General features: G+C 46.2%; 1 protein-coding gene across 1 annotated transcript in view; it reads right to left on the reverse strand.

Annotated features, from left to right (window-relative positions):
- LOC137423091 (carbohydrate sulfotransferase 1-like) overlaps nt 1–20,152 on the reverse strand; it is a 73,145-nt gene extending 52,993 nt beyond the window's left edge. Inside the window, exon 1 of the mRNA XM_078770505.1 lies at nt 20,144–20,152. Within this exon, the coding sequence (XP_078626631.1) occupies nt 20,144–20,146 (3 nt within the window). The 5' untranslated portion in view covers nt 20,147–20,152. The remainder of the gene's footprint in view (nt 1–20,143) is intronic.
- Nucleotides 20,153–20,446: the final 294 nt, after the last annotated feature.

A 20,446-nucleotide genomic window follows, 5' to 3' on the forward strand; every position in this document is an offset into this window, starting at 1 on the left:
AAACTCCTGCTCAAACACAAGCGCGAATTGCTGCACAGCAGACCAGACAGTCACAACTCAGATCAGCTCAAACTCCTGCTCAAGCACAAGCGCGAATTGCTGCACAGCAGACCAGGCAGACAGCACTCAGGGCTGCAGAAACTCCGGCCCAGACAATTTCTCGAAAAGCAGCTGATTTAGCTAGACATTCAGCAGCCAGGGCAGCAGAAACTCTGGTCCAGACAAGAGCACGACTTGATGCACACTGCACCAGGCAGACAGCAGCGAGAGCAAGCAAGTGGCAGAACAAGAGGCTTGCTGCCTTTCAATATGACTCCTCCATCAACTATGAAGGTGATTCTATTGTTCACATAGGTGGAATGTATGTCATCTGTAAACACTGTAGAGCAAAGAAGTGGAAGGCTGAATCACCTGGAATGTGTTGTGCTGGAGGCAAAGTGCTTCCCCCACCCCTCACAGAACCACCTGAACCACTAAAGTCACTTTTAGCTGGCAGCAACAGAGACTCCCACCATTTCTTGGCAAACATACGAAAGTACAACTCCTGCTTTCAAATGACCTCATTTGGTACTGCAAGCATTGTGCAGCAACAAGGATGGATGCCAACTTTTAAGGTTCAGGGACAGGTTTACCATTTGGCTGGTTCGCTTTTGCCCTAACCTAATGAAGACCCAAAGTTTCTTCAAATTTATTTCCTGGGTGATGAGCAGCAGCAGGTACAGCAGCGCTGCAGAAATATTACAACTGTCAGAGAGGAAATTGTGCTGGCCCTTCAGCAGATACTCCATGCTCATAATAAGTATGTTAAGAGTTTTCGCACAACTTTGCATAACCTAACACAGCCAAACTGGAAAGTAATCATCCATGCTGACAGAACTCCAACAGGACAGCATCCACGGCGCTTTAGTGCTCCTACTGTTTCGGATGTGGCTGTCCTCATATCGGGACAATAATTCAATCGGCGAGACATCATTCTCCAGCAGCAAGTTGACAAACTGATTCGTATTTTTGAAATTAATAAGGCCTATGATGCCTTGCAGTATCATCTCATATTCTGGAAAGGTGAGGATGGATACCACTTTGAACACCAAAGACGTGATGGAAAAAAGTGTCTGCCAATGACTTATATTCCTACAGAATTATGGTCAGACAAATGGACAGTCATATTTTGCGATATGGTCAGCTCTTCCGCCAATTCATTGTTGACATGTATGACAAGATTGAGTCTGAGCGATTGTGCTACATCAGACACACCCACAAGAGATTAAGAGTGGAAAGCTATGTTCACCTTAGAGATGCTGTTGCAAATGATGGTCATGCTGCCAATGTTGGACAGTTGGTTATACTGCCCTCTTCCTTCGCAGGGGGTCCTCACTACATGCATGAGTACACACAGGATGCTATGACTTATGTTTGCTACTATGGTAGACCTGATCTGTTTATCACTTTTACCTGCAATCCTACATGGCCCGAGATCACAGCAGAACTTATGCTTGGTCAGACAGCCCAAGACAGGCATGATCTTCTTTCCAGAGTGTTTCGCCAGAAGGTTATTTCACTTATGAATCTCATCACAAAGGTGCTGTTTTTGGAGATTGCAGATGTTGCATGTACTCCATTGAATGGCAAAAGCGTGGATTGCCACACATTCACATTTTTGTCTGGCTTAAGGATAAGATTCATCCAGCTCAGGTAGATGATATCATTAGTGCAGAGATTCCAAATCCTACCGAGGACAAAGTATTGCACGAAGTAGTGGTGAAGCACATGCTCCATTGTCCCTGTGGTCACATCAACACTCATTCTCCTTGCATGAAAGTGGGAAAATGCACAAAATGAGACCCCAGACCTCTTACAGAAACTCAGACAGATCAGGATGGATATCCTTTGTACAGAAGAAGAAAGCCAGGTGATTGGGGCTTCACCACTACTCTCAGAGTGAAACAACAAGAAATTGTCATTGACAACCAGTGGGTGGTGCCCTTCAACCCTCTCCTTTCACGCATCTTCAAATCACACATCAATGTTGAAGCATACTACTCAGTCAAGTCTATCAAGTATGTCTTGAAGTACGTCAACAAAGGTACTGATCAGGCAGTCTTTGGTCTGCAGAGAGAGAGAGAGGAAACCAAAAATGATGAGGTATCAGCATATCAGATGGGTCGTTACATCAGCAGTAATGAGGTTGTGTGGCGTATTCTCAACTTTCCCATTCATGAACGCCAGCCCAGTGTTATGCATCTTGAGATCCATTTGGCAAATGGGGAAAGAGTTTACTTCACAGAAGAAACCGCGCTGCAGCGAGCCCAGCAGCCACCTAGGACCAAACTAACTGCATTCTTTGATTTGTGCAAACAGGATTCCTTTGATAGAAGTCTTCTCTACTATGAAGTGCCCAGATATTACACCTGGCAAGAAGGGAAAAAGGCATTTCATCCATGAAAGCAAGGTGCAACAATCCCTGGACACCCTCACATCAGATCCAGTCAAGTGTTAGGTCGTGTCTACACTGTTCATCCCAGCAACTCTGAGTGCTTTTATCTCAGACTCCTCCTGCACAACATTCATGGTCCAACCTCATTCTAGGATCTCAAGACAGTTGCTGGATATGTCTGTGCAACATACCGTGAAGCTTGCCTGAGAAGAGGTCTCTTGGAAGATGATGCACACTGGAACAGTACCTTGGAAGAGGCTGCAGTCTCGCATTCTCCAAGCAAGATGAGGAGCCTCTTTGCTATCATTATCTGTGCCTGTTCACCATCCAATCCTGAGCAACTTTGGCATAATCACCAGGACAGCATGGCCAGTAAATCAATACCAGTAAATACTGTCCATACCAGTAAATCCACCAAGGAATGGCTGAAAAGAAAGAAATGGAGGGTTGTGGAATGGCCAAGTCAAAGCCCGGATCTAAATCCCATCGAGATGTTGTGTGGGGATTTGAAACGAGCTGTGCATGCAAGAAACCCCTCAAACATCGCACAGCTGAAAGAATTCTGCATGGAGGAGTGGGCAAAAATTTCTCTCAGTCGATGTCAGAGACTGGTAGACAGTTATAAGAAATACCTACTTGAGGTTGTTTCTGCCAAAGGGGGCAATACCACTTATTAGAGCCAAGGGTGTACTTACTTTTACCACATGTGAAATTTTATTTATGTTTATTTAAATTATACAATGGACTACAAAATGTAAATGTTTCATGATATTTGTTATATTATATCACCTTTATCTATCAATATTGTTGAAATGAAGATCAAATAGCTGTATGTTAAAATATGTTGAAAAAGTCAAAACTTTACATGGGGTGTACTTACTTTTTCACGTGACTGTATGTCAGGGATCTCCTTCGAACTTTTCTGTTGTTTCTTCGAAAAATGTTTTGGTGCATAATAATCTAGAGAAGTTACTCTTTCTATCCATATAAAAATCTCAGTTTTGGTCCTTGTGCTAATAGTTTGACTCTCTTCGGCTTTTTCTCGCTAAGAAAATGTCCCGAAGTGTCTGCTTTTGCCAGAAGCAGTCACATATCTTACTATAATTCACCAAATGTCCGTCCGTCTGTCTGTCCGTACTTTCGAAGGTACCGCAAAAATGGCTGAACCGATCGCAACGATATTTTGGGTGGGTAAACCTAGGACCCCCTGGATTAAAATAGGCTATATTGTTTTTACAATTTTTCCAAGTTTTCCAATTTTCCAGTTTTTCCAAACACAATGGAATAATATTTACCGATATGAACAGTGATGTGGCTTTTGTTGAAATTCTTCAAATATTGTTTAGATTTTGATGAGAATTACGAACCTGCAGCGAATCCGGAAGTGGACAGATGACGGCAATGCACGGGTTTGATAATATCCCAATACAACCGTCATTCAATCTAATGTTAAATTGTTAAATGTTAATCACGTTAATCGTTTTGTTAAAGTATCAATTGATGATTGGAATTGAGTGAATACAATTACAATTTTGAATTCGTAATTGTGTTCACCAAACCGTACGGAACTTCACATCAGGATTTAAATATTTGTTCATGTCACAAATGGTGTTAAAAGTTTATTTTTTATATTAATGTTATTTAATTTGTGATTGGAGTTATGCTGTTTGGAATGAAAAAAGAGATATCGAGTTCAAGTGAATGACGGATTGCCATGATGGTTTCTACTTTCTAAACGTGAATTCGCGGATCGCCATATGCAGATTCGCCATTGTCTGGGAATGGAACACACGTACCTGTTTGTTTGCGAACGGGTACGTTTTTCATGGAAGTCCTTCACGAACTTGCTGTCCATGTCTGATGTGCGACTGAAGGTGCTGCAGTAATGTGGAATTTATTGGTTTCATGCTTTAGCATTCACCGTTTCTGCATTGTCTGTTTGCTTCTGGCCTCTCACCACTGTGTAGCATGGGTACCTCACTAGTCTTACTATAATTCACCAAATGTCCGTCCGGCTGTCTGTCTGTTCGTCTGAAGGTACCACAAAAACGGCTGAACCGATTGCAAAGATATTTTGGGTGGGTAATCCTAGGACCCCCTGGAGTAAAATAGGCTATATTATTTTTCCAATTTTTCCAATTTTCCAGTTTTTTCCAAAAACGATGGACTAATATTTACTGATATGAACAGTGATGTGGCTTTTGTTGAAATTCTATGTACCAGTAGAGAGTAGATCGACTCCCGATGAACTCTTCCTATATAAACGTGCGGCTCCGAAGTAACACAGCAGCATGTGCAAAGCGACTGAGAAACAGGTGTATCGGCCGCCTCCGTGTTCCAGATTCGGCGCGCACTCTTCACACATAAACGTGCGACTGAGAAAGACATGTAGCGACCGCTTCCGTTTTGCAGAATTCAATCTTTTTTCAAAATGGGCGCCATGTACTGTTTAGATTTTGATGATTTGCATGTGATATGATTCAACGGATGTTTATATGAATCGTTTAAAATAAAAAAGCCTTCAATTTCTGATATTTAGCCTTTTCATTTGGGCTTCCCAATGGAAGCCCAGCCCGTAGGGCGGGTACCGTTGCTAGTATATATAATTTCCTTCTCATCTCACGGCACCCACCCCCCTCACCTCCCCCCACCGCAACCACGTGTTGTCTCACCCCTCCCCTTCTCTTTCCTCCATATCTCCTTCCTCTCTGGCAGATTCTAACCTTTCTCGTTCTTCCTCGGATCCGCTTTCACCTAACCTTCAAAGTATATATATACATATATTAATGAAGAAAATAAAAAGGAGGCCCCTCCTCCGGTACTACCAAATTCCTTATGCACCTCCCTGTTCCTTCGTTCTCTGCTTCACTTGCCTTGTTAATCTCCTATTCTTCTGCTCCTCCTCCTGAAGCTGTTATGCACTTCATCATCCCCCTTGTTATGCCTCCCTGCCCTCATTTCAATGAATACCCAGACAGTGTTCACGATTTTGTTTGAAAATGTTTAAACTTCCTTCTACCGTGCTGTATACACTCGCTAATTACAACTCACTCTTTTTCTTCCTTTTCAAAAGGCTGTTTGCAAATTGTTCATTAAATCATTCCGTTTAAATTTTTTTTAAATCTCGTACAACTCTTTCTTTCTCCATTCTCTAAACTCACCTTTATTCCACCCCTCCTCTAATGTTTTCAAACATATCTCTGACTTGAAAATTATAAGATACCCAGTTTGTAATAAATGTTCAATTTTCTTTAATCGTTGAAAACTTTCAAAACTCCCAACCGACACCCATCACCCCTACCCCTCTCCTTCAAACCTCTTCACTCCTTCTAAACACCCCATCAACCCTCCCATTTAAATCTCCCTCCTCACCATTCTTCTTAAAATCTCCCCTATCACCCCTCCTCCTCAAAGTTTCCTCTTAACTCATCCACAAAGCTGCCTCCCCCATGCCTCCTCTCTCCTCCAACACATTCCTCCACCTCCTCCAACTTTCTACTTCGATCTGCCCCCCCCTCAAACAACTCCTCACAGTGCCTCATCCCATCACCATCTAACTTTTTGTCCTGCTCATACTTCCCCTTCTCCAAGATCTTCTGCAATCTCCAACACACTGTCCACAGCTCTCCCTACGTCCCTCTCTCCCCCCCTCTTCTTACCCTACCCATCCCCTCTCCTGTATCCGATGCACCCCCTCCCTCTTCCTTAACGATATGGACCTCAAACATCCATGGTCTTGGCTCAAACCTGATCTCTGCATACAGGTTGCTTTTCACAAACCAGACTTGATCTGCTTAACATAAACTTTCCTCCTTCAAGACGTCTCTGATTCCTTAATATTTCTCCCTGGTTACTCCCTCCTCCGGTATGATAGACCTGAGCCTCGTCCTGGTGGTGGGGTGGCTATCTTTATCAAAAACTCTCTTTGCCTCATGAAAGGGTAATCCAACTGAAGGCAATCTCAGGTCCTTTTGCAAAGCTGTGTGTTGTACCGTCCACCAGACAAGTGTCTACCCTCAGGAGAGCCAGGAAACAATATCTTTCTACTCTCAAGAATGAACTCTCAAACCCGTCCCCCTCCTCCAAATCCTGGTGGCGGTGTCTGGTGAAATCTGTTTCTCATGTTTGTTACCCTTCCATTCCCTCTCTTCATCAAATGGCGACACAGCTTACTCCGCACGTGAAAAAGCCGAATGCCTCAATTCTGTGTTTGCCTCAAAATCTTGAGTCTTGGGGAAGGGGGTGGTAAGGGAGGGGAGGAGGGGAGATGGGGAAGAGGGGAGGTGGGGAAGAGGGGAGGAGGGGAGGGGAGGAGAGGGGGAAGGGGGAGGGAGAAGGAAGCGGAGGGGAGGGGGCAGAGGGGGTGAAGGGGGAGAGGGGGGGAAGGGGGAGGAAAGGGAGGGGTTGGGGGAGGGGGGGGGGTGCAGGAGAGGAAGGGTGTTCATATACTGTATGTATATATATATATATCTGTGCAGCGTCTGTCCTGTGTTGTGTTGTCCTGTGTTGTCCTGTGTTGTCACTGAACTACTTTCTCAAACTTTTGTGAAATCGTACCAAACTTCTGGAATGCACATATCTCTCCCGTCGGTATGTCCTACGGGTATTTGTTTTGAAAAAAATGTTCAATTGGTTTTTTTTGAATTTTTTGGGGAATTTTTTTTTTTCAACTTCAATTGTTTATAAAATGTGATATCACGTATATTACAAATACATTTGTGCAAAATAATTGTTTGAATTATGATTGGTTTCAACCATGACAAAACGGCAACTCGGGTACAGTCATTTATCTCTACTAGGGCATGCCCGTACTATATATATATCTAAAATTATATCCCCCCCCTCTATTTACATGAAATGGTTTGGTCCATTCGCAAAGCCAAAGCCAACGGCGAACGGCTAAATCGCCATAGCTCGGTAACTACTTGTCCGATTAATATGAAACCTTGAAAAGGCACATCCTCAGGTCCCCAGCAATATACCTGGCAAGTTTCAAGTATATCGGACCCGTGGTTGTCGAGAAACAGCGGTCACAGACACACAGACACACACACATACACACACACACACACACACACACACACACACACACACACACACACACACACACACACACACACACACACACACACAGAGATTACTGGAATTATAGATAGATATCTACACATCTGGGCAGTGTCTGTGTTGTCACTTAACGACTCCCTCAAACTTTTGTTTCCGTGGTTGTGAAGTGTTTTTAATAACGTTGTGGTGGTTTTGAATCACGTGGTGGTGAGGTATTTTGAATTATGTGGTGGTGAGGTGTTTTTAAATGACGTGGTGGTGAGGTGTTTTTAAATCACATGGTGGTGAGGTGTTTTGATTTACGTGGTGGTGAGGTATTTATAATTACGTGGTGGTGAAGTGTTTTTAAATGACGTGGTGGTGAGGTGTTTTTAATTTCGTGGCTGTGAGGTGGTTTAGATTTTGTGGTGGTGAGGTGTTTTTATTACGTGTTTTATGGCTGTGAGGTGTTTTTATTACGTGTTTTATGGCTGTGAGGTGTTTTTGTTACGTGTTTGATGGCTGTGAGGTGTTTTGAATTACTTGGTGGTGAGGTGTTTTGAATTATGTGGTGGTGAGGTGTTTTGAATTACTTGGTGGTGAGGTGTTTTGAATTACTTGGTGGTGAGGTGTTTTGAATTACTTGGTGGTGAGGTGTTTTGAATTACTTGGTGGTGAGGTGTTTTGAATTACTTGGTGGTGAGGTGTTTTGAATTACTTGGTGGTGAGGTGTTTTGAATTACTTGGTGGTGAGGTGTTTTGAATTACTTGGTGGTGAGGTGTTTTGAATTACGTGGTGGTGTATAATCAGCCCTAATTTCCAGTCTGCACCTACCCCTCCCCTATGTATGTGCTGAGGAGTTCTTTCTTGAAAAAAAAAAACATTCAACCTAAATTGCCTATAAAAATGTAATATCACAAACACAACAAATACATTTGTGCAAAGTAATTGTTTGTATTATGATTGGTGTAAATCATGACAACACAGCAACTCAGGTACAGTCATTAGCCTAAGCTAAAATAAGCCCGTTCCTCAGTAACGACGGGTGAGGCGAGCGCAGCGAGCGAGCGAGCGAGCGAGCAGTGAGGCGAGCGCAGCGAGCGAGCAACTAAGACATACCAGTCATCGCAAATGAAATGAAATCTGGTATGAAATCGAGGCATGAAATCGGTATGAAATCGTATGAAATCGCAATTTGGTATGAAATCGCAATTGGTATGAAATCGCAAAGTGACTGGTATATAACCGAAAGGTTTTCAGAGTCATAAGTGTATGCAGTACTCACTGCGTTGCCCTGATGAGCCCCAAAAGGGCGAAACCAGGTCGGTAACTGTGAGTTTTACATACACTTATGACAGTATCTGAACTAAGATCAAAATTCTGCTCTGTCAGAGGGTTCTCTTGAGAGCTTGACAGGCAGAGCGTATGCACATGGCAGTGACGTCATTACTTGCGCTCATTGAAAGCTGGAGAACTGCACATATATTTGGATTGGTTTGCTCCCGGCTGCATCCAGGGGATTCCATATAATGAGTGGATACCAGAGGTAATGTGCCATGTGGCAGATGGCACTTATCGCTCCCATTAAGGTACAGCATAGCTGGATGGGATACCTTAATGGCGGTTCACCACTGATGGTATGAAATCGCAAAGTGACTGGTATATAACCGAAAGGTTTTCAGAGTCATAAGTGTATGCAGTACTCACTGCGTTGCCCTGATGAGCCCCAAAAGGGCGAAACCAGGTCGGTAACTGTGAGTTTTACATACACTTATGACAGTATCTGAACTAAGATCAAAATTCTGCTCTGTCAGAGGGTTCTCTTGAGAGCTTGACAGGCAGAGCGTATGTACATGGCAGTGACGTCATTACTTGCGCTCATTGAAAGCTGGAGAACTGCACATATATTTGGATATATATATATATATATATATATATATATATATATATATATATATATATATATATATATATATATATATATATATATATATATATATATATATTGTCGCGCGGACCCTTCGGTTAATACCAGGGCTCGCAGATGGACCAGAACGGATTTACTTGAGGAGACGGCCAAACATGGACTCAGCTATAAAATGCGGGAGGAAGAAGGGAAGTGGAAGCTGTGGCAAAAGCGCTTATCTTCAGCGAACCAACGGCAGCTGCAGGGAAATTAATCAACTCGACAAACAAGATTTAATGTACAAAAATAAACACGTTTATTCCCGGCACCCGATAACAAGGAACGCGATGGTAATCAAATAATGGGCCTAAATTGGGATCCCACACACCAGACTCCACAACAGGACATCGGAATGAATTACGAAAAGAAAAACGTTCATTATGCAATTGTGAATGTGGTGCGTCCTTATCTCTCCTGTCGTCTGGCGTCTCCAAGCTCCGCTGCACAGCACGAGTCCCCTCGCTCCAACACCACAGCACCGCAAAGGCCCGAGCCAACGCCCACTCTAGGCTCCTCGTCGACCGCCCACGAGGTCCGCGCACCACTCTAAGCTCCAGAAGCACCGATCGCACATGAGGCACCAAAAGCACCGCTCCAAGCACCACGCAGATGGTGAGCCAACGACCACCAGGACCTCTCAATACCAAGAAGAAAAGCACAGAGAGCACAAGATAGCCAGGGAGGGACGTGCGCAAGAGGCAGCGACGAACCCAAAAGCTAGAACTCGAGCAAGAGCTGGACGTGCAAGAGTTTGAGGTGGACATGCAAGAGGGCCAGAGGGACGTGTTGCGCAAGAGAGAACTGGATGTGCAAGAGGGCCAGAGGGACATGCTGCGCAAGGGAGAACTCGATGTGCAAGAGGGCCAGAGGGACGTGCTGCGCAAGAGAGAACTTGATGTGCAAGAGGGAAAATGTCGTTCGGCGCGCCCTCATATAACCTGGGCTGTGACGTCAGCCTTGGCGCACCACAAACCAGCGCCCTCCACCGAACCTTCCAGCTTCGCGCCTCCCGCACTCGTTGGCTGGAGGTTCGCGCCCACCGTGCCGACCAATCACAGGCCTGTAGCGTGGTGATAGCTCAAGGCACTCAATGTGGCTAGGCCTGCCGGAGGTGTAGCTGGCTGCGGCCCATGCGGCGGTGCCCCGAACTGGTCTCTTGCCTGTTCTCTTCCGAAGTCCTTGTCAGGGAAGGGAATTATTTAATGTTGTACTAAGGGCCTGTTGTGAAATCCCCAGTTCACAGTTCAAATCATTACATTTCCACAAGCGCATTTCAAAACTCTCAATAATTATAATCACTCATCCGTTTTTCCATTCTCCACGACCACATAAAAACACATAACCAGAACACTAACACAAACGCCACCCACAAGACTCTGTGTGGCACCCATTCCATCCCCCTCACCGGCCATGTCATCACTCGCACCCACCTCCGAACTCCAAATTCCATGGGTGCCAGGCCATTCCACCGGCTATGAGCAGAGCTGGGTGCCAGACCGTATCGAAGGCACGTGATATGTCAAGGTAGACATCTCTGATTTCCTGTTTGGCATTGAGGACCTCCATCCATTGTTGAGACAGCAGAAGCAGCATGTCCAGAGTAGAATGACCTGGTCTGAATCCAAATTGATGATCGGAGATCAAGCCATTGGAGAAGAGGAAGGATTTGATATCCGAAGCAATGATGGATTCCATGACTTTGCTGATAATTGGGAGCAGGCTGATTGGTCTGTAGTTGCAAGGACCTGTTTCTGCACCTTTTTTGTGTAAAGCGGTAATGTTTGCTGATTTCCAGGATGCTGGCAGATGACCTTGAGCAAAAGAGAGGGTGAAAAGAACAGAGAGAGGGTGAGATAGAGCCGCAGAGCAGGATTTTAGGACCCGTGGGCTGATGCCGTCTGGTCCAGTTGCAGAATCAGAGTCGAGGTTTGACAAAAACTCCTCCACCTTGTCAGGAGAGAAGGACACAGAGTCCAGGAGCAGTTGGGTTCGACTGGGTAAGGTGGGAACAGAGAGAGATGGCTTTGGGACACAAGATTATGAGGCAAACACAGAGTTGAGGCATTCGGCTTTGTCACGTGCGGTGTCAACTGTGTAGCCATTTGAGGTAAGGGAGGGGATGGAGGGGGAACAAACACCAGAAACGGATTTGACCAGACACCCCCAGAATTTGGAGGAAGGAGACAGGTTTGAGAGTTCATTCTTGAGTGTGGATAGATAGTGCTTCCTGGCACTCCTGAGGGTAGACACACACTTGTTCCGAGCTTGGTGGAAGGAACTGAGATTGCCTTCAGTTGGATTTGCCTTCCAAGAGGCAAAGGCAAGTTGTTTCAGGGCAACTGCCTTGCCACAACATTCAGTGTACCATGGACGGGAGGAAGGGTAAGACAACGGAAGACGAGATGGGATAAATCTGTGCATGAGAGAGAGCAGTTTGCTTTGGAAGAATTCCCAGGAAGAATTGATGTCAGAGGCAGTGGAGATGGGAGACCAGTCCAGATGATTGATGGCTGCTTGAAGACTGTGCCAGTCGGCCTGAGTGAAATGCCAGACTCGTTGATGCTGAGGAGGCTCTCTGAGAATGGCCAGAGAGATGTCGACTTTAACAAGCACAAGATCAGAAGAACCGATTGGAGCAGGAGAAGAGCAGCAGACATTAGCAGGGAAGTTCGTCATAACCAAGTTTGGAAGTGAAGATACACCATTGGCAAAGATCCGGGTCGGGAAATTGACAGATTGTGTCAATCCTAGTGAGTCACAGAAGTCATTTGCTGAGGTGCCATGACTGGTGAGAGAGGAACCCACACCCAACCAGCTGGCATGATGACAGTTGAAGTCACCACATATGAGGAAGAGAGAGTTGGGATGAGTGGATAGAAGTTGGTCCATGTTGTCAGACAGTGAAATGTAAATGGAGTCATCACTGTTTGGAGGACGGTACAGAACACATATGAACAAAAGGTTAATGAGCGGAGAGGAAGCCGTAGCCAGAGGTACTCCTGGGGGTGAGGTGGAGAGAGGGCAGTTTGAGGAGAGTGAGGAAGAGAGTTTTTGATAAAGATAGCCACCCCACCACCAGGACGAGGCTCAGGTCTATCATACCGGAGGAGGGAGTAACCAGGAAGAGATATTAAGGAATCAGAGACATCTTGAAGGAGAAAAGGTTCTGTTGAGGAGATCAAGTCTGGATTGTCAGAAGCAACCTGTATGGAGAGATCAGTCAGGTTTGAGCGAAGGCCCCGGATGTTTGAGGTCCATTCCGTTAATGAAGAGAGAGGGGGAGCATCAGGTACAGAACAGGGGAGGGGAGGGGTAGGGTAAGATGAAGGATGAGAGGGGGAGGTAGGGAGAGCAGTTGATAGTGTGTCAGAGATTACAGAAGCGTTACAAGAAAGGGAAGGATGAGGAGAACGAAGGTTTGACGGTGAAGGGATGAGGCACAGTGAGGGGTTGTTTGAAGGGGGGGGGGGGGGGGGGTGCAGAGGAAAGTAGAAGGTTGGGGGAGGTGGAGGTATGAGATAGAAGGGAGACGAAGTGGGGAGGAGGCAGCTTTGAGGAGGAGGGGGGAGGAGGGAGAATTGGAGAGGAATGGTATGGGGGGAGATTTGAATGGGAGCGGTTGGGGGGGAGTTTTAAAGGGGAGGAGTGATGGTGGAGTTTAGGAGGGGAGGGGCAAGGGGAGAGTTTAAAAGTGGAGGGGAAAGGGGGGAGTTTAGGAGTGTAGGGGCAAGGGGGGGATTGGGAGGGGAGGGGCAAGGGGGGAGTTTAGGAGGGGAAGGGCAAGGGGGGAGTTTAGGAGTGTAGGGGGAAGGGGGGGATTTGGAGGGGAGGGGTTAGAGGGGAGTTTAGAAAGTGGATGGTTAATGAAAGATGAATATGGATAACAAATTGGGTTTATTGTGATTTTCAAGTTAGCAATCCGATTAAGAACGATGGAGGAGGGATGGAATGAATGTGAATTTAGAACATGTAGTGAGGGAGACGTGTAAGAGATTTAATTTTTTTTTTTTTTGAAGTGGAATGAGTTGGAGAGGAAATTGAAAAAAGCCTTTTAAATAGGAAGAAAATAGTTGTTGAAATCTTCAGAATCAAGCTTTCAGAATCATTGGAATCTCCTGCGATGAAGCGAACTCCGAGGGCCTTTCACTCACTCACCACAGGCAGGTAACTCCATTCCCAGCTCTATCTGTGCTCTGCCCCCCAAATATTCCTACAGGCCACACAAGATCTGCCAGTAACCCTCTTCTGGTGAAATTGCCAAAATCAAGACTCTCTGCTCACCTTCACTCCTTCATTCCTCTTTACTCCCGCCTCTGGAACAAACTCCCTCACTCTCTTCAATCCCACTCCTCTCTCCAGGTTTTTAAAACAGCTGTTCACCACCATCTCTTATCTTCCCCCATCCAAAACCTTGATCTCTTCTACCCCCGTTAATTCACCCCAAATCCACTTTTTTTTTGAAATACCGACTTTTTTCTTTCCTAGAAGTTCCAGCAGTGTCCATCTGTTTTATACTTTCCGACCACCCCCCCCCCCCCCTCCCCTGCCTTCCCATGCCTCCTCCCCCCAAGCCCTCTCCCTTCCACAGATCTTCCGTTGTCCCTGTTCTCTGCTGTTGTACTTGTGTGCTTCCCTCTCTCTCCCCATCTTGTCTCACGCTCTCTTTTTTGTGTTTTCTGTGTCCGTTTTTTTTTGTGTGTGATTGATCTTAGCTCTTACACGAGCCTCGATATTGTATACAAAAAAAGATAAAAACATTCTATGCCTTATTGCGATTACTATAGATATACATCACATGGGCACCCAGCACACTCTCACGAGGGAGGGGAGGGTAACGAACAACGAAGAAAACCTAACAGCACAAAGGCTGCGATGCTCCCAAATTCCTCTCCTCGTGGCGCCAACCGTCCTTTTGTCGCCACTGAGAAGCACGAGCAGGTAATGCCGATCCCAACACGGACCGGCAGAGTGAGGTCGATCGCCAGCATGGCAGAGTGACCCAGGCCAAGAGGGGAGCACACGTGCCAGGCCAACAATCCAGGCCCAGGAGTGGAGCACGCGTGCCCAGCGAATCCAGCAGAGTCAGACAGGCCCAGAGCCAACAAAGAGACAGGCCCAGAGCGTAGCATTGCCGGTGTAGTGGCCTGCGAGAGGGAGACCAGCCAAGAGCACAAAATGTGCATGTACTCAGTGAGGCGAGAGAGACTGGGCAGAGAGAGAAGTGTCCACGTGCTGAGACGGCTGAGAGAGAGAGAGAGAGTCAATGTAGGTACGTGTTAGGTCCACAATGTTCAAGAACCAAGAGCCATCACAACTGCGACCGCCTGTGACCAAGAGCCCGGACCAAGAGACCAAATGAAACGTGACCGCCTGCGATGCCAGCCACGAACCAAGAGAGAGAATTAATCTCTTTAAAATCCCTTTGTTCACCCTCCAAAGAAATATTGGAGGTCTCCTGGCTCCAGACTGGTGGAGCCAGTAACTCCGCCCACAAGCTACCCCACAGTGACTTTCACCCTAATTGGTAGGTTTCTGAACCTGGACACCATGGTGTGCATTGGAGCCTGGTGCATTATCCCTTATAAGTGGAGGATCTATATTTCCTTTCCCCAATGCACAAAGCCATAAAATATGAATGAATGAATGATCGTTTTAAGGCCATTTTCCCCCGCTAGAGCGGGGGGTAGCCTTGCAGGCCCCATGACAATCATGGTTCCCTGTTTGAGGCAATGTTTTTTTTATGGCCGGATGCCCTTCCTGACGCCAACCCTTGGTCACGCTCTTTCGATGCGCAGGGATACGGTGTACCTATTCTAAACCGGGGTACACACCGGGATCATTCATCCCAGCAAGCTGGTACTCAATTTGCCGACCTCGGAAGGATGACAGGCTGAGTCAACCCCCCTGGCGTTAATTCAGCGATCGACCGGGATGCGAACCCAGGATCCCAAGCCGGCACCCTAACCGCTAAGCCAACACCAGGCTCAATAATAACCCAAAAAGACATAATAACCCAAAATAAGGGAAAGGGACTAAGGTGATGGTCTGCCATGAAATAACTCTTCTAAGTGACCTGTATGGTGGTTGCCATTACTTTTTTATGTTTTCCCAAAACCGCAACACGACCCACTCTCCTCTCCAGACTTGTCCCGGGTCGTTCACACATGTGAAACGCAAGGTGAGACGGTCATTTACCATTACCTTTAATGACAACAACAACGACAAAACAATAAAAAACATGGTGTGGGTGTCTATCCCCTAACTACTTACATTTGACTCTAAACCTTACCCTTTGCGTGTGCGACAATTTAAACTAGATATGTCCCACCTAATGCATTGGGGACTAACTAACAGACACGACAACCTTATAAAAAAATACAACTAAAATTGCCGGAATTTTTGAAACTACAACACATACCCGGTGGGCATACACAATAAAGCAACTTATTTACAAATACCGACCCAGGACCTCTAAATGAAAATTCAGCAAGAGGGCACCTTCTGAACATTCACCATTAACACGGCAGGCCATATGCCGTACACAGTGAATTTTAAAAAGATGTATAAAAATGGCCAGTCAAATGAAAACAAGTAAGCAGATAAAAATGGCAGCGAGGCTGCAGCAAGCATGGTGGTTGGTCTGCAGAAAAACAAACAAAAACAAACTGTGGTCCTGGTCGGTCCATGCGCTGGCGCAGCATGGGGCAATCCGTTAAACATGCGTGTGTGACATGACAAGGCGGCAGCAGAAGGCAAGGCAAACAGGCAAGGCCAAAATATGGCATGGCAGACTGGCAAACTAGGCCGGCAGATGATGGTGCCCGGCCTCATACTTGTTATGGGGGCAGTAACGTGGGGCAGCAGATCAGGCGGCCGGTTGTGGCACTAACCTAATCCTAACTATGCCCGTTAAATGCCGCTAACGACCTCTACCCCCTTTTTCGTCTTTTTAACCTAATCCTACCCAATATGAGCCCTTAAACCACTGAAATAAAACCATTCCTCCAGGGTTCATTAATCCCTCCTAACTTCACCCATCTCCAGGGAGAACACCAAAACACACACGGTGCCAAATTAATGAGGTGGCGTGGCACCACGAGCCTCACCGGCGGGGCAGCCCGATGGGAGGTGTGCTTACCCCTACTAAACAATTTGGGACACAACGGGTCCTCGCGAAGGCCAATTAATCAACCCTGTTATCCAGCGGCCTCAAACACACACAATGGTACCAAGAGGAAGCATCCCTACTCTTTTACATACCCTCTGGGTCACGTGGTTCCCCCACGGACTCAGGCTCTCGCCTTTGGTTCCGCACATGGTGCCAAGGAATCCCCGACACCGTGCCTCCAGATGCGTGCTGCACGCCCGACACGCCACTCGTGCCGTGAACCTCCCGCAAAGTGCACCATGCGGGCCCCGCCCACAGCCGCGGTGGTCACGCCTGCTCTAGCCGTGCACAAAGCACCGGCCCCATGGCACGTTCCCGTTCCGTGCACCGTGCTTCCAAGCACGACTATCCCACATGTCTGAAGGTCTGGCGTACACACAACCCCGGATCCCCACGTGACCCCTACCCACAGTCTTGCAGGTGTCCCCGCTAACCCGCCAATTAGCACGAGGACATGGCGGGAATCTCCATAGCTTCCCGCAGCCTTTCTCCATGGTTCTCTCGGGATACCCCTTCGCCTAAATCTGGCCTTGCTGCCCCGTCCTTCTCTGTAAGGTTTACCGGAGCGATGAAACGCGCCCAATTGGCAGGGTTTCTGTTTCAACCGCCGGGTTCGATATAAAACCCGAGGGGAGCATTTCTAAACCCCTTTGACTTTTCTATCTTTGCAAAGGAGACCTGCATGTATGCTCCCCCATGCAGCGCCCCCCTGCACCACCCCTCCAGTCGGCTTTCTCCGTACGGGTTCAAATCGGTAACACTCTGGGGAAGCCGTTTTAAATTTAAAACGAAGTCTTCCGTCTCCACGAACGGCTCCCCCAGTCGTGTTCCTTCAATCTCCTCGAGATCCACTCTGATCGCGCCCTCGTGCACTGGCGCCACACTCTCTCTTTCGCACTCACTGGTGCACGTGTGCTTACTCATGCAGGCATGCACAGAGTGCGCAGCTTCGACGAAGCGGGCCGTCCGCTCACCGCTTGCCAAAGCACACAGCTCGCAAGTCGGGCGCGCCGTTTCCACTAACCTGACCCGTGCTGCCGGCCCGGGTATGAGCTCGGATGGCGCGCCCGCAGACCTGCACACCACATACGTGCACTCTCACACTCAAGCACGCACACACCCCCATGGAGAGTCCCTGTAAAATTCCCGGACTCCCCATTGACACCATTGGTGAATGTGTTCGCGCACCTGGTCTTGGCGAAAAACGCCAGCTCCGCCCCGTGATCTGACTCCTCTGCCGACTCCATCAGCATGGAAGTGCACACCTGTGGGGCCCCGCACTCCCTGCACGTAATTTACACCGCACGTTCTTCGATATCCTCCCTTCCCGCTTCTGTTATAAATAAACTATCATTCTCACGATGCGGCTTTTTACAATTCTCCATCTCCCGTGGCTCTGTCTATCCCTTCACCCGTAATGGCACTGTTCCCTTTTTCCCTCTATATTACCCCTGGCCTCACCAGCTGCCATTACACTCTGCTCACCACGCACAGACATCGGGTGAAATCTCACTCCTGGACACCAAATGTGTTACGGTGCTCGGACAGGAATTCTACTCCTGAACACCGAATATGTTATGGTCCGGGGTTCGGGTTTACTACGAGGGGGTTAACCTCCGTTCCCTCCCGACCTTACCAGACCTGCGGCTGCCGCGCATTAATAACTTTGTACTTAGCAGGTTGCGAACCAGCAACTACGAACACCGATTGCTCCGTCACGCGATAGCCACGTGACGGTCCCAATCGGGAAATGCACCAAAGTACTCTCTGGCGGTACACCAATTTAGAGGGCTGAGCGAAAACCGTTGGTAACCGCTGAGGTAATGCTAATGTCGTTACAACCGATGTTAATCTTGGCGCTGGCATTGGCAGATCAATGAAGGAAAAGACTTTCACGGACAGAGAGAAAGGAAAACGTTTAACAATTTGATTTATTACAAATACTGACAATGTAATTATTCAATCAGAAAGAAAAAAGGACGAGAAGCAGGAACTCAGCTTCTTCTATGCCTTATTAAAATTACTTCAGATAAACACCACATGGGCCCAGCACACTTTCACGGGGAGGGGAGGGGAATGAACAACGAACGTAGGAAACCTGATAGCACAAAGGCTACGATGCTAGGGATGTCTCTCAGCACGGCAGAGTGAAGTCGATTATTATCAGCACTGACTTGGGAAGGTAGGTCGTGCGCACGTGCACCAAGAGAGAGTCCGGCAGCCAGCGGAGAACAATGAACACGTGCAAAACGAGCAAGTTCAAGGCCTTTGTCGTGTTTACTTTTTAATGGTTTCTCAAAACCGCAACAATACATATATACATACATACATACATGTGCTCATCTGTGAGCTGTTGAACATGTTTTTGAAATTTCATGCAGCTATAATACTGTGAGCACACTTGGGATGGATTGTTACAAATTCATGTAGGTGAGAGAAAATGAGGCATACAATGAAATGCCATTATTTTTCTTTTTAAAAAGTTTTTCCTTTTTTGTATACATAATCGAGGCTCGTGAAAGAGCTAACATTTATCACACAAACAAATCAAACAGACAAACAACCAAAGTATATAAAAAAGGGAGCGGTAGACAAGATGGGGAGAGAAGGGGAAGCACATAAACACAACATTTGTGAGGGACATCAGGAATGTGTGGGAGGGAGAGGGCTTGGGGGGAGGCGGCATGGGAAGGGGTGTGGGGGGTGGGAGAACTATAAACACAAAGACACGAAGGACTTATTTTTAGGATTATTGGGTGAATATCAAAGAGCAAAGGACAGTGAAAATGGTGTTCTTGACAAAGATAACCATACTACCTACAGAGTGGGGAGGGGTTCTTCAGGACAGGTGTTCATAATTATCATCAAAGATCGTCACAAATCAAAAACCAGAATATTTTCTACCCTCATTAACTTCACCCAAATACCTCCTACTTCCAATTTTCCAGTTTTCCCTCCTTGGTGTTTCCTTCCTTAGCCATCTCATCCACCCAGTGCATGTGTGTTTTGCCTGCTGTTTTTCTCTGTTATGTCCTGATCCATTCAGTGTATTGACTCTTCAACGAGCCTCGACTATGCATACAATAACAATAACAATAATATTTTATATATACATATATATATATATATATATATATATATATATATATATATATATATATATATATATATAGAACTTTCAAAAATCAAAAGCGAATAGCTCGGTAAAAACACGGAAGCATAGCAGGCAGCTGGTGAGAAGAACATTTCTGTTAAACATGTTCTTCATTGTCTGGAACTGGCACATTGACTTGGAACTGGCTGTTTTGTGCCAATCATGGACTATCTTCGACTGTAGGCACACAATACTCATTGGGTCTGGCATGTTTACAGTTTCCAAGAGACCCTATGTGTGCATGCTTTTACCAACTCAGAAGAACACACACTCAGCTGAACTCCGCATAGAGTCATAGACAATGAGAAAGCAATTAATTCCTCTTACATTCCGTGTACATTATGATTGAGGGATTTTTTTTGGAAATTTCCACCCACCATTGTTTCGATTCTGAAAAAAAGAAAGGGAGAACAAGACATCTCAATGCATTGTAAAAAAATATAAAAATACTTTCAATGTTAAAGGTCTAAAGTTCCCAATGTCATTGACAGATATTTCAAAATTTGAGAAAATGAATAATCTATCTGTTAATGTATATGGAATAACGGATGGAAAGAAAGTTGAGATATTGAAAATTTCAAATAACTATAAAAATGATGAAACACACATTGATCTTCTGTGCTACAGTTTGGGGAATAAAATCGAAAAATAAAATAAAATCTATCCGTGCAAGCGGTCTC

Source organism: Myxine glutinosa, chromosome 1 (genome assembly GCF_964187855.1).
Source record: "Myxine glutinosa chromosome 1, kmMyxGlut1.1, whole genome shotgun sequence".
Lineage (NCBI taxonomy): Eukaryota > Metazoa > Chordata > Myxini > Myxiniformes > Myxinidae > Myxine > Myxine glutinosa.